Source organism: Pipistrellus kuhlii, unplaced genomic scaffold (genome assembly GCF_014108245.1).
Source record: "Pipistrellus kuhlii isolate mPipKuh1 unplaced genomic scaffold, mPipKuh1.p scaffold_m20_p_1, whole genome shotgun sequence".
Lineage (NCBI taxonomy): Eukaryota > Metazoa > Chordata > Mammalia > Chiroptera > Vespertilionidae > Pipistrellus > Pipistrellus kuhlii.
Window position 1 is genome coordinate 149,714,528 of NW_023425404.1, and position 14,329 is coordinate 149,728,856.

At 35.3% G+C, this 14,329-nt stretch overlaps 1 protein-coding gene across 17 annotated transcripts in view; it reads left to right on the forward strand.

Moving 5' to 3' along the window:
* Positions 1 to 14,329, forward strand: part of SEC31A (SEC31 homolog A, COPII coat complex component) — a 74,598-nt gene that overhangs the window by 4,894 nt on the left and 55,375 nt on the right. For 15 of the 17 annotated variants that reach the window (XM_036411780.2, XM_036411799.2, XM_036411815.2 and 12 more), the window contains exons 1-5: positions 6,122 to 6,200; positions 6,840 to 6,963; positions 8,811 to 9,009; positions 11,723 to 11,818; positions 13,828 to 13,968. In XM_036411780.2, coding sequence (XP_036267673.1) covers positions 6,122 to 6,200; positions 6,840 to 6,963; positions 8,811 to 9,009; positions 11,723 to 11,818; positions 13,828 to 13,968 — 639 coding nt within the window. Of the gene's footprint in view, positions 1 to 6,117; positions 6,201 to 6,839; positions 6,964 to 8,810; positions 9,010 to 11,722; positions 11,819 to 13,827; positions 13,969 to 14,329 lie in introns of those variants that run through there. The other 2 variants (XM_036411770.2, XM_045571186.1) reach the window with 2 other exon arrangements.

Here is a 14,329-nt window from a genome sequence, read left to right on the forward strand (position 1 = left end):
TCCTTTTTACTTCTTAGAAAATTTGGATTTTTTTTTCTTCACAATAATCTTAGGAAACTAGTATAGTTTTCTTGAATAATTTTATGAAAGTAATAATTTTAAAAACTAGTTAGCATATTAAAACATTTATTAACCTATGTGCAAGGCATTGGCACTCTATAAAATACATTACTTCAATTAAACCTTACAATATCCCATTGAGATAGTCACTCTCATCTCCATTTTACATATGTGAGACTGGGGCTCGGAGAGGTTAAATAAAGTATCCAAAGTATACGTAGCAGAGCCAATATTCAAATAGAGGATTGAGTTTATAGGCCTTTCTTTTAACCACAGGAGTATTCAACCTCCTTATCCACTTTTGTCTAACTAACTTAGCACAGATGCTAAACTATGTTTCTTCTCTTAATTTTATCATGTATCATAGTTTCTATGCCATTGTTTCTCCTAAATGTTAATATTTCTCCTATGATTAAAATTGAATATCTGAACTTGTTGAAGTAACAAGTAAGAACTTGGACTCTGGAATTAAACGTCTGAGTTTAAATCATAGCTCTGCTTCTTGCTAGCATGTACAAATTAACCTTTCTGTGCCTTAATTTTATCATCTGTAAAATGCTCTTCGAATATAAACAACTTGAACCTGTAAGACATAAGGCATATTGCTAGTCTAAGGTCCTCTTAATGAAACTAATAGAGGATGAACTTCATCCTTTACAGATTATTAAGAAAACTGGCCAAAGTACTGTTGGAGGGCATTGAGTATATATAACTATAGTCCTGAGACTAAAAAGTGGGAATAAAGAAGAAAGAATAAAATGTGTGTGTTAAATATCTGACAATGTAGGAATTGGTTATAAAATTTTAAAAAAATTAAAAGAACTGTGACGTAGTAACAAAATTGGAAGTAGATTAAGTTAGTGGATTGCCTCATTTGTAATGACTGGGAGTCAAAGGATATCATTAAAGCTGACAAATCAAAAGTATAAGTATATTTAACAGTTCAAAGGTAAACAATGAGGAAGATAATACTATTGACTTTAACTGTAGTGCAAGAGGGGCAGTAATTTTATACAAGCTAATTTCTGTAGTGCTCATAGTAACTTTATAGACAATTAAGGATATTAAATAAAAATATTTAAATAAAAGATCTTTTAAACAGCAAAGAATTTAAAAATTAAATGTTTTACCTGAAATTGGGCTTTCTAGCTCATCAGTCTATTTGAGGGGGGCAATGTGGGAAAAATGGGGGGCATCTGTAATACTCTCAACAATAAAGATAAATAAAAACAAAAAAGAAAGAAAAGCATCTGACAAGATTCAATACCCAGTCTTTGTAAATAGAATTCAATAAAATAGTAATCAATGGCTATTTCCTTACATTATATACACTTATATATATATATACACATTTGTATGTATATGTCAAATCCCAAAATCTTGCTCAGAGGTGATACAGGAGGTTTTCACACTTAAAAAAAAAAAAAAAAAAAAAAAAGAAGACAAGAAATCTCACTGTTATCACTACTGTTTATTTTGGTACTACAGATACTAGCCATCTTGGACAAGAGAAAGAAATTCGAGGAATAATGGTTTGAAACAGAGGTAACTGTCACTATTGGTGCATGATATGAGTACATATGTGGAAAACCCAACGGAATCTACTGAAAAACTACTCCAGAAAAAGAATTCAATAAGATAGCAGGATACAAAATTAATACAAACAAATCTTTAGCCACAGACAATAGTGCAGTGAGAGCGTAGGCAGGATGGGTTCGGGGTAGACAGGGTCAGTAGGGGACATCTGTAATGCTTTCAACAATAAAGATACATTTAAGAAAAAAAATCATTAGCCTTCATGTAAGATGATAGACAGTATAACGAAAGGATGGGGGGAGAAAAGAGGGGCACATTTACAAATAAACCAAAAAATGAAATAGGAAAAAGCCCAATATGCCAAAGAAAATATAAAACAATGCTGAAAGATTAAAAAAAAAAAAATTACTTAAATCAAGGCACCGTGTTCCCACAATGGCCTGTGTGGCCGAGTTGGTTTGGTCCCTTGCACCCAGAGAGGTTGCTAGTTTGAATCCCAGTTGTGCCTGAGTTATGGCCTGGATTCCCATAGTGGGTGTGCAGGAGGCAGCCCTTGGATGTTCCGGGCTTTTACTTTGACATTTCTTTCTCCCCTCGCTGCTTCTCTCTCTAAAAATAAATATTTTTTAAAAAGACACCCTATTATTAATAGGAAGATTCAAACATCTTGTTAATTTCCATAAATTAATTTATTAAATTTGAAGCAGGTTCAGTAAAATTACTATTTTTTTTCTCTGAAATTGACAAGAGCTACAATATTTATGTAGTAAGAGAGTAACAAGGAGGATAGAGGAAAGCATTGGGTTGGAGTTATTGAAATCTTACTCATAAAAAGTCTCAATATTTAAAACAATGGAGTGACTAATGTGTAAATAAACAAATGGACCTATGGAATGGAAATCCAGAAATAAACCTAAGTATATACAGGAACGTAAAGCCTAACCTACATTCTAATACCTACAAGGAATATAAACCTAAATAGTAAATTCAGAAATAAACGTAAATACAGAAATTTGGTACATGATAAACGTGATATATAAAATTAGGTAGCCCTAGCCGGTTTTGCTCAATGGATGGAGCCTTGGTCTGTGGACTGAAAGGTCCCAGGTTCAATCCTCGGCTACAGGCTCCTCCCCGCCCAGGCCCTTGATGAAGCACCTGCAGGAGGCAACCAGTCAATGTGTTTCTCTCGCATCCATGTTTCTCTCTGTCTTTCCCTCTTTCTTTCACTCTCCCTAAAAACAAACAAATAAAAAAAAATCAATGGAAAAATATCCTCGGATGAGGATTAACAGAAAAAAAAATTAAAAATTAAATACAGTTAGTAGGTAAAAGGTGTTTCAATAAATGGTTTTGGAGTGATAAGGGAAAAAAAAACCACTTTGAACATACATTGTATGCCAGTATATACTCTGAGTCAAAATTTAAATGTAAAGAATAAGCCATAAATGGGTTTGCTAGAAGAAGAATATGGGTGAGTTTCTTCATAATCTTGACATGAAATGGTCTTTCTAACTAATCAAAATTCAGAAACCATTTTAAAAGTGACAGATTTAACTATAAAAAATAATTATGGTACATCCATACAATGGAATATTTTTCAGTTAAAATAGTGAACTGTCAAGTCACAAAAATTAAAAGAAGTGAACTGTCAAGTCACAAAAAAGACATGGAGGAACCTTAAATGCCTATTGCTAAAATATTTTATGATTGTAACTAGATTACATTTCAGAAAAGGCAAAACTATGGAGACAGTAAAAAGATGAGTGTTTTCCAGGAGGGAGGGAGAAAGAGCATAGCGAATTTTTAGAGCAGAGAAACTATAATATAATATAACAGTAGGTAGGTATGTGTGATGATACATTAAACCCCTGGAATGTATTATATAATACCAAGAGTGAACCCTAATGGTAACTATGGACTTCGGGATATGTGTCTATGTTGAGTCATTGCCTGAAACAAATGTAACACTATAGTGCAGGATTTTGATAATGGGAGAGGCTGTAGTTGGGAGAGTAGGGGAGAAAGGTATTTGGGAATATCATATACTTTTACTCAAATTTCCTGTGAACCTAAAACTGTTCTAATAAATAAAATCCATTTTTGAAATCTTGTGAAAGGTAAAAATATATACATATAAGCAAAGTCAAAAGGTAAAGTCTGACAACTTAATAGAAAAATACACAAATGATGCAAATAGAAAAGGAAATATGGGTGACCCATGACCACAGAAAAAAAGATGTTCAACATTATTTATATTATGAGAAATGCACATTGTAACTATACACAGCTAACATATTCCACTGATCAATCCTGTTGTTAAAAATCTAAGGTGTTACCTCCAAACAAGTATAACTCTGGTAAGGCAGTAGGGCAGCAGCTACTCATATATTAATATTATTACTCTTGGGAATGTGAAAAGGTACAGTTGCCATGGAGGGCAACATGGCACTATCCATCATAATTTAAATTTCATTTGTTCTTTAATCTAGCAGTTTTACTTCTGGAAAATATAGCTGTCCTTGCCCATGAATGAAAAAATATGTACAATGGGCATTTATTGCAGCATGTTTTACAAAAAATGGCAAAAGAATAGAAACAACTCAGGTGTTCATCAGTAGCAGACCAAGTAATTAAATTTTGGTACATCTTTATATTAGAATAATGTGCCATATGATGCATTTTTTTTTATAATAACAGATTTTTTTTAAAGCTTGGAGTAACCAGTATTTAAAATTTTTCTATTTTATTATTTATTTTGAAATTAAACATCCTTATTTGCAGTTGTCACTGGGGCTGAGTCTTGCTGCTTACTTATTAGCTGGCCTGTTTTCCCAGCTACATGGATAGGCGCAAGGCCTTGATGACACCTTGCAGGGCTGAGAAGTGCTTGGCTTGGAAGGCCAGGGCAGACTCTGCCTTGTTCATCTCCAGGTTGTAGTCTTTTTTTTTTTTTTTTTTTTTTTTTTTTTTTTTTTAATATGAGGAAGGGAGAAGGAGAGAAAGAAACAATGCTGAGAGAGAATCATTGATCGGCTGCCTCCTGCACACCCCTACTGGGGATCAAGCCCATAACCCAGGCACGTGCCCTTGGTCAGAATCAAGCCTGGAACACTTAAGTACGCAGGCTGACGCTCTATCCACTTAGCCAAGCCAGCTAGGGCTTTAGGTTGTAGTCTTGCTGCTTGGTCATTTCAGAGAGCTTAAGCCAGCCTGGCCTGTGCTGAATAATCTTCTCTTTATATTATATTATATATATATATAATTTTATTTTATTTTATTTTTGAGAGAGGGAGAGACAGAAACATCAATGATAAGAGAGAATCATTGATCGGTTGCCTCCTGCACCTCCCTTCCCCCCCATTGGGGATCAAATATCGATGAGAGATAGAAATATCAATAGAGCCAAAACCAGTTTGGCTCAGTGGATAGAGCATCGGCCTGTGGACTGAAAGGTCCCAGGTTCGATTCCGGTCAAGGGCGTGTACCTTGGTTGCGGGCACATTCCCAGTAGGGGGTGTGCAAGAGGCAGCTGATGGATGATTCTCTCTCATCAATGTTTCTAACTCTATCCCTCTCTCTTCCTCTCTGTGAAAAATCAATAAAATATATATTAAAAAAAGAAATATCGATAAGAGAGAAATATTGATCTCTGCCTCCGGCACACCACCTACTAGGGATTGAGCCTACAAGCAACCTGGGCATGTGCCCTGACCAGGAATCAAAACCAGTGACCCTCATGGTGCATGGGACTACGCTTAACAACCTGAGAGCCCCACTGGCCAGGGCTGTTGGTGTATTTAAAGTATATCTATAGGAACTTATTCCTGGTGAGATTATGGCAATATATAGGTTGGTGCTGACTAGAAAAAGCTGCTTTATCTTTAAATCTATGGGTTTACTATATTCTTTGTAGTCTTTTAACTTAAAATTAATTTTAAAAACTGCTCTTATTGAAGGATCCTGTTCCAGAAAGTTGCACCTTATTTTTTATGTGTCTTCTTATTCCTCATACACTGCCACCTATCCTTGTCTGAGCAACCCAGGTGCCCTCATTCATGAATCAAACACAAAACCCTTTGGTGCTCAGGCTGATGCTCTAACCATTGAGTAACACCAGCCAGGGCTTGTCTTAAAATAAGTGTTTCTTCTTTCTAATATTGAACATTCCCAGCAAATGAAGCCTAATTTTAATTTATTGGCTTTAGGGGTTTACTAATGATGTAGTGGTTGGTCCACTGTATTTCTGTGTTCCATGTTACATATTCAATATATATCTATGTAAAATATCCTCTTGCCCTAGCTGGTTTGGCTCAGTAGATAGAGCATTGACCTGCTGGACTGAAGGATCCTGGGTTCTAGTCCGGCCAAGAGCACACGCCCAGGTTGTGGGCACGATCCCCAGTAGGGGGTGTGCAGGAGGCAGTCGGTCAGTGATTCTCTCTCACACTGATGTTTCTAACTCTCCCTCTCCCTTCCTCTCTGAAATCAATAAAAATTATTTTTTTAAATTCTCTTTAGCAGGATGAAGTTAAAGGAAGTAGATCGTACTGCCATGCAGGCATGGAGCCCTGCCCAGAATCATCCCATTTACCTAGCTACAGGTGAGTTCAACAGAAACAAGATAGTACAAGTTACCTAATCTCTTCCACATCTGATTTATTCATATCTGTTCTTCAAGATTCAGATCAAGCTTCATCCCTAGAAAGCCTCTTCTTTCTGGCAAGATACCTCCCTCTTTCCTGGAGTTCTATGACTTTTCTCCATGTTCCCATGGCACCTGTACATCATAGCATTAATCATGATATATTTATAGTGTCATCCCCATTTTACAAAAATTATGTTTTATCTTCATTCCTGCAGTACTAAACACAATAGATATGTTTTTTTAAAAACCTGTTAAATATCAATTTAAATGAATAATTTTGATGCTAGCTTTTTTATATAAAAAGAGTTGGAGTTACATCATTTGTGACTATAAACAGATATAGTGAATCATAGTGGTGTTTTTACAGAGAGCTTTTAAAATTATCTGCACTACTCTTACAAATGTCATCTCCGAACCCTATGTTAGCATTCCATTGCTGTAATAATTTAAACATCTGCTCAATGGCATATTTCAGTTACTATTACAATATTCATGACTGAGATAATTGAAAAACATGCCTTTAATTTCTATTTTGTATGGTTTGCTGAGACTCTTATTTTTGCATGCATAGTTACCATAAATGTATTTTCTATAGGAACATCTGCTCAGCAATTGGATGCAACATTTAGTACCAATGCTTCCCTTGAGATATTTGAATTCGATCTTTCTGATTTATCCTTGGATATGAAATCTTGTGCCACCTTTTCTTCTTCTCACAGGTATGAGATTCAACCTTAAATTGATGATTATATTTAATTTTATATTGTGAATAATGTCTAGTTTGTCTATAAATGTATCATTATTAGAAATTGCAATGAATACTACCAATAATGACATGAGATACTTGGTGAAAAAAATACATAGTGAGTTTCTGTTGAATTAGAGTTAATATTTATTAACTTTATTTTTAAAATGTATTTTTATTGATTTCAGAAAGCAAGGGAGAAGGAGAAAGAGAAAGAAAAACATCAATGATGATAGAAAATCATTGATCTGCTGCCTCCTGCACACCCCCTACTGGGGATCAAGCCCACAACCTGGCATGTGCCCTGACTGGGAATTGAACCGATGACCTCTTGGTTCCTGGGTTGATGCTCAACCACTAAGCCACATGTCTATTGACTTTTTATTGCGGACTGTTATGTGTAGGATAGGAAGGAAATGATATAGTTTGTAATTTTTCTTCATAATATAGTAGAGTTACTTTCTTTTATTTCCTTTTTCTTACCTGTTTACAAAAAAAAAGGAAGGTATGATTAGAAAATAAAGTAGTTGGATGAATATTAAGATGTAAATAGTAATTATCTCTGATTAGTAGGTTATTTTAATTTTTTTCTTGTATTTACCTATATTTGAAAATATATTTCACAGAGAATTTTATTAATGTGATTTCTGATACAGTAGGTATTTGGATCACCTTTCCAAGTATTTATGACCTATTGAAAGTACACTTTTATTTAAGCAGCAAAATTGCTTTATTGTCTTGTTAACTTTTGTCAGATTTTGATGAAGAGATTGTACTTTAGCTAACAGAATACAGATCATGGGAATCCTCAATCTTCAGAGCCTTCACCCTCTAATGGGAACTCCAGATATTTTTTACCGTGCCAGTTTTCTCCTCTTTTTTCTACTTTTTAAAAAAATATATATTTTTATTGATTTCAGAGAGGGAGAGAGAGAGATAGAAACATTAGTGCTGAGAGAGAATCATTGATCGGCTGTCTCCCATACACCCCACACTGGGGATCGAGCCCATAACCTGGGCATGCGCCCTTGACTAGAGTCAAACCCCGGACCCTTCAGTTTGCAGACTGACCTCTATCCACTTGACCCAAACTGGCTAGGGCTACTCACCACCATCTTATCATGTCTCATCGTACATCTTCATGACACCTTTATATTTCATTTTCATGCCACACCATAATCTTTTATTCTCCACAACTAGGAGTCATAACAAACATCATTTTAATGTCACTTTTTTACTGTCAGAAAACATATTTTTCTTAGAAAATTTTAGATGATTCCCTTAACACCTTTACTATTTAACAGACCATTTATTGGTGAGTACTTCTATAGTCAAGCAGAATTAAGGGAAGTGGTAGCTCTTATTTTTCAGATGAACCAAAAACAGTTTAGGATGGTCAAGTAACTTGCCTAGGCCTCAAAGTTTCTAAATGGTAAAACTATTTGTAAGCCCATATCTTTAGCACACAAATCATGCAGCTTTGTCACACTATAATATTACCTCTAAAAAAGAATATTTTTACTCTTTTAAATTACAAAATTAAATATGCACATGCGTATAAATAACTAAAATTCTATTTCACCAAGTCATTTATGGTTACCAGGAATAGAGGATAAACAGTATTTTTGCGTATTTATGATGATAAGGAATTAAATGTATACTTTCAAAGTATTTTCTACATTTATTTGACTTAAAAAATTAGTGTTTTTTTTTTAATTGAATTAATTGGGGTGATGTTGGTTAATAAAATTATACAGGTTTCAGGTATACAATTCTACATAGTATATCATCTAAGTTGTTTTTATTCGTTTTCTCTTAAAGATACCACAAGTTGATTTGGGGGCCTCATAAGTTGGATTCCAAAGGAAATGTCTCTGGAGTTCTGATTGCAGGTGGTGAAAATGGAAATATTATTCTTTATGATCCTTCTAAAATTATAGCTGGAGACAAGGAAGTTGTGATTGCCCAAAATGATAAGCATACTGGCCCAGTGAGAGCCTTGGATGTGAACATTTTCCAGGTTAGACTTTTGACATTCATTCATGATCCTTGAGATATGTGCTGCTTATTTGAGACAAGCATATGAATCTACTATGCTTGGAATCAAAAGCTAAAAATGTGTGCATGAGGAGTGCGTATATTTGTTTGAAGAATAAAGAGTTCAGAATATGTAATACTAACTGCATGGAGGGGATCTGGCTGATGGGTTTAATTCAGAGAAGTCTGGAGATATCATAACATCTGATGGAACATTTTTTAGAAACCTTGCCTTTTAAAGGTTTATGCTATTCCAACATTGGGTTGGTCTGCAGTGTCTGGGTTAATCCACAGTTTTATTAATTGAGAAATTTTGTCTTTATGATAAAGAGATTAGTACTCTATCAGATAATTAGAAATATATACAAATATAGTACAAATTTAATTAATAGATAATAGTCAAATGTTACCATTTTAAACTTTACTAAATATTAATTATATAAATGTGTAGGTTAATAAAGATTTTTTTAAGGTTATTTATTAATTTTAGAGGGAGAGAAAGAGAAATATAGATTTGTTGTTCCACTATTTATGCATTCATTGGTTGCTTCTTGTATATGCCCTGACTGGAAATCAAACCTGCAACCTTGGTGTTTTGGGACTACACTCTAACCAGCTGAGCTACCTGGCCAGGACCAAAGATCTTTAAAAAAATAATAAGTCAATATATATATTTATATTTTAAATATATATATATATACATATATATATTTTCTTTTTAATTGATTTCAGAGAGGAAGGGAGAGGGAGAGAGAAACATCAGAGGGAAAGAGAATCATTGATTTGCCGCCTCCTGTACGCCCCATGCTGGGGATCAAACCCAAAACCCAGGCATGTGCCCGACTGGGAATCAAACTGTGACCTCCTGGTTCATAGGTCCATACTCAACCACTGAGCCATGACAGGTGGGCAGTTAATAAAGATCTTGAGTTAACAGAATACTAGAGTACAACAACCAAAAAATGCATATTATCTTAAAGTTTAAAGTAGTTATTTTTCTTATATTATAAATAGACTAGATGCCCAGTGCCTGATGGAAATCGTGGGAGGAGGCACCCTGCTGGGGCCAGGACCCTGGTCTGACCGTGCAGCACCAGCTGCCGTGTGGTGTCCACTGGGGTGGAGGCAGGTGCTCTTGTGCATTGTGTCTCCTCTCTGGCCCTCCCCCTGCCCCGGCCTCTCCCTGGGTTGTGTCTCCACTTTGCCCTCCCCCCCCCCCCCACCCCCAACCCCAGCCTCCCCATGGCACTGGGGCTGGGGCCGGCACAATCGCCTCCCACTCATCTGTACATGCAGCTCCTCCTGAGCTGTTGTGATGCAGCCTCCTCCTGAGCAGTCTTGAAGCCCGGCTAATTAGCATATTTCCTGTTTATTTATAGATAGATATAGATATAGATAGATATTTAAGATATAGAACTATAAAACCCAAACTTCTTAATTTCTACCATTTATGGAGTTTATTCTTTAAATTAGAAAGCTAGTTCCTTTGTTAATTGGATTAAACAGTTGCTGAGTTTTGGTTACTTTGTATTATAGGTAGCTATTACCATAAAATTCCTCTGTTTTTAGTTATATTTCTGTTGATTAGAGAAGAATTTATGCAAGTGAATAATAAAGGATGAAGGTTAATACATGAAATTCATTATCTTGCTATACTTCATATTACAGTTTTAGGGGCTTTTGACTGTAAAGGTATGCAGTGTAAATATTCTAGAAACATTGCTACTCAGAATAAGATTGAGTATAAATGAAGTAGAATTACGTGAGGGATTTAAGACAAGAATTTAACTACCCCTACCTTGGTTTGGCTCAGAAGCTGGGTTTGAAGTATACTGAGATAGACGCCATTATTTTAGAATTCAGTTATTTTCCTGAAAGCAGTAATTGGTGACCTGTTTTTATTACCCACTGTTGGATTCCCTTCCAGAGATATAAGTCCACAAATTATAACCCCCATGTAGTTTCATGATTTTTAAAATATATATATATAATTTTTTTTTTTTTCAGAGAGGGAGGGAGAGAGAAACATCTATGAGAATCATGGATCGGCTGCCTCCTGCACGCCCCTTAGTGGGGATCGAGCCCACAACCCAGGCATGTGCCCTTGACCGGAATCGAACTCAGGAACCTTCTGTCCGCAGGCTGAAGCTCTATCCACTGAGCAAAACCGGCCAGGGCAGTTACACGATTGTTTAAGAATTTACCTATGTAATTATTTTTTATACATATATTTATTGACTTCAGAGAGGAAGGGAGAGGGAGAAATATAGACACATCAACAAAGAAAGAGAATCATTGATCACCTGTCTCCTGCACATCCACTACTGGGGATCGAGCTTGCAACCTGGGCATATGCCCTTGTCCAGAATTGGACCAGGGACCTTTCAGTCCACAGGCTAATGCTCTATCCACTGAGCCAAACCAGCTAGGGCTCCATGTAATTATTTTTAATGTCTTGTATTAAAATGTCAATACACATATTATCATTTTAAGTTAAATAGAATTTTATATATTTATCTAAAAACTAATTTTAGATTGTTATGCATGGTATTTAGGAAATCATAAGTTTTGCTTCTTGAATTCAGTAGAAAAATTATATAACCTAAAATGGAGATCTTTCTACCTATGAACTGAGTTAATCTACGTTCTCTTAATATGTAAAGTGCTATTTAGTTATTAATTGTTTCTTATTGCAGACTAACCTGGTAGCTTCTGGTGCTAATGAATCTGAAATTTACATTTGGGATCTAAATAATTTTGCAACTCCAATGACACCAGGAGCCAAAACACAGGTAATACATTGATTTTGATAAAACCAACCAAAATCAGTTCTATATTTAATTTATTTGTGTGTTTCCCACAGAAAATGTATTTGTTTAAAAATTAATGTTTAGATATCATTGATTTTTCTTTAGTGTAGTGAAGTAAAGTATTAATGAATGTTTTTTCAAAGTATCAGTGAGTCTCTACAGCAAATATTTACTCAGTGCCTGCCATCTGCCAGCAACTGTTTGATTTTTAGAAATTGACAAGTCCATAATAAATTTTTTAGATACTGTATCTTATAAGGTGTAGTATTTTATGTCATATAGTGTTTTAACATTTCTAACCTTAGAATAAAAATCATAGATTCGAAAGCAAACTTTTTTTTTTTTTAAAGAAACACCTAACCCCTTTCCTATTTCTTTCTTTTTCTTTCTTTCTTTCTTTTTTTTTTTTTTTTAACAGTGCAAGTGTTAGTGATTCAATGACCAGAGAATGGAGAAGCTGGAGCATAGCTCACAGATTAGCTTCTCGTCCACTTGGGGTTGAGAAGTTGTAGATAGATATAGGAGGGTAGAAATGAAGAGATGATCTAGGCAGATAAGGGAGAGCTTTATGCAAATGGTGAGTGGAATAGTCATGGTTTTCTGGGGAAAGGGGCGGGGAATTTTTTGGAATTTGGGTTCTACCTTTTTGTCCTTTTATGGTTCCTTTTGATCATTGCCAAGGTGATTGTCAACTGTGATGGCCTTGGTGGGTGTTTCATTTAGTATGGAGATTAGATTATAATGAGGTTTGAGGTACCCTGGAGGTTACTTAGGAGGCTATCTTAGTCTTAGCTGATACTTTCTTGAGAAAGAACTATTAACTGCATCCCTTCTGTTCTCAAAGATAAATAGTGTCGAAGGGGTTTACCAGGTCACAGAGGCCTACTGTAGTGTAACAAATTCCCCCTTTCTTATTTTCACTCATTCTTGAGGGATGCTGAGGGACAAAGGTCCACTATCTGTAACTGCTTTGAGGGTTTTATAATGGGGCCCATTAGAGGAGTGAAACTCTTGCTTGGCTAATCTTAAGTAAGTCTGATTGTCTCCTGGCTGTAGTTCTAACCATTCATACTCTTGGGTAATTATTATTTGAAGTTTAATTGATTCAGGTCTTCTGAAAACAAAAGAAACTAGACATGAAGGTATTAGTTATCTTGTTGGCATTCCTGCTGAGTAGTAGCTTGAAGTCTAATAAAGGCTTATAGAAGTGTTGAATTCTAGAGAGAAGAATCTCAGATTCTAGGCCAGTGATCTGTTTTACATTGGTGTGATGAATCCAAGGCATTATTCCCTGTACTATGTATTTTTAGTAAGTTGAGAAAATAGCCCTCCTGCTATCTGAGTTTCTTTTTTTTAAGTTTCTTTTTAAAATAATTGATTTGAGAGAGGAAGGAGAGAGAGACACACACAGACAGAGCAAGGAAGGTGAGAGAGAAATATCCATTGGTTGTCTCCTGTACTCACCCTGACGGGGAAGCGAACCTGCCACCTTTTGGCACATGGGATGATATTCTAACCAGCTGAACCACCTGGCCAGGGCACCTCTTTGAGGTTTTTATAATGTATAGACTACTCAATTTGAGTAGCCTTATAATGGTACCTAATATTTTGGCATTCTGAGAGAAGGTAGCATAAGGATAGCCTATGGTCTACCATTTATAAAGAAATTTTTCTCATCGTCTAGGCTGTAACTTTTTCTCTACCTAGTTGTTATATTGACCTATGTCTGCTTTGTGGTCCATCATCTAACTCATGGCACTTGCAAAATAACAAAACAGTGCTTGATTTATAGTAGGAGCTTAGTAAATGCCTGGTGGATGAGACAATATTAAACTATATTGTATATATTGAGAACTTAGGAATGTAAAGCAAATTTGTGGAATGAAAAGTTCAGATTTTTAAGTTATCTGTTTTTTAAAAAGAAGGATCAGAATTCGGAATTAAATTTTATTATAGTTGAGAAATGATTTTTAATAATTTATTCCTTTTAGCCCCTAGAAGATATCAGCTGCATTGCATGGAATAGACAAGTCCAGCATATTTTAGCATCAGCCAGTCCCAGTGGCCGGGCCACTGTCTGGGATCTTAGAAAAAATGAACCTATCATCAAAGTCAGTGATCATAATAACAGGGTAAGAATATGATTGATTTGTAATGAATATGTTGTATTTCTTTTATAGGTATTCCTATATCATTTGTCAGATTTGGCAGTAAATCACATTTCAATAAAGTCAAATCCTGTATTTTCATGGACCAGTCATGTGGGAATGAGAGGATTTTTTCTTAGGGAAAATAAAGTTCTCGGTAAACCATGTTGGATATTATTAATGATAAAGAGAGAGATTGGGGGCTTGTTCTATGATATTCTTCGTGTTTTGCTTTGCTAGCTGTTTGAAAGCAATACAGCAACTTTTTAATTCATTTTTACCTTTTTCTAAAGTGTAATGATTTTCCCTACAATTAATTTTATGACTGTGAACTTGTAGTTTCTAA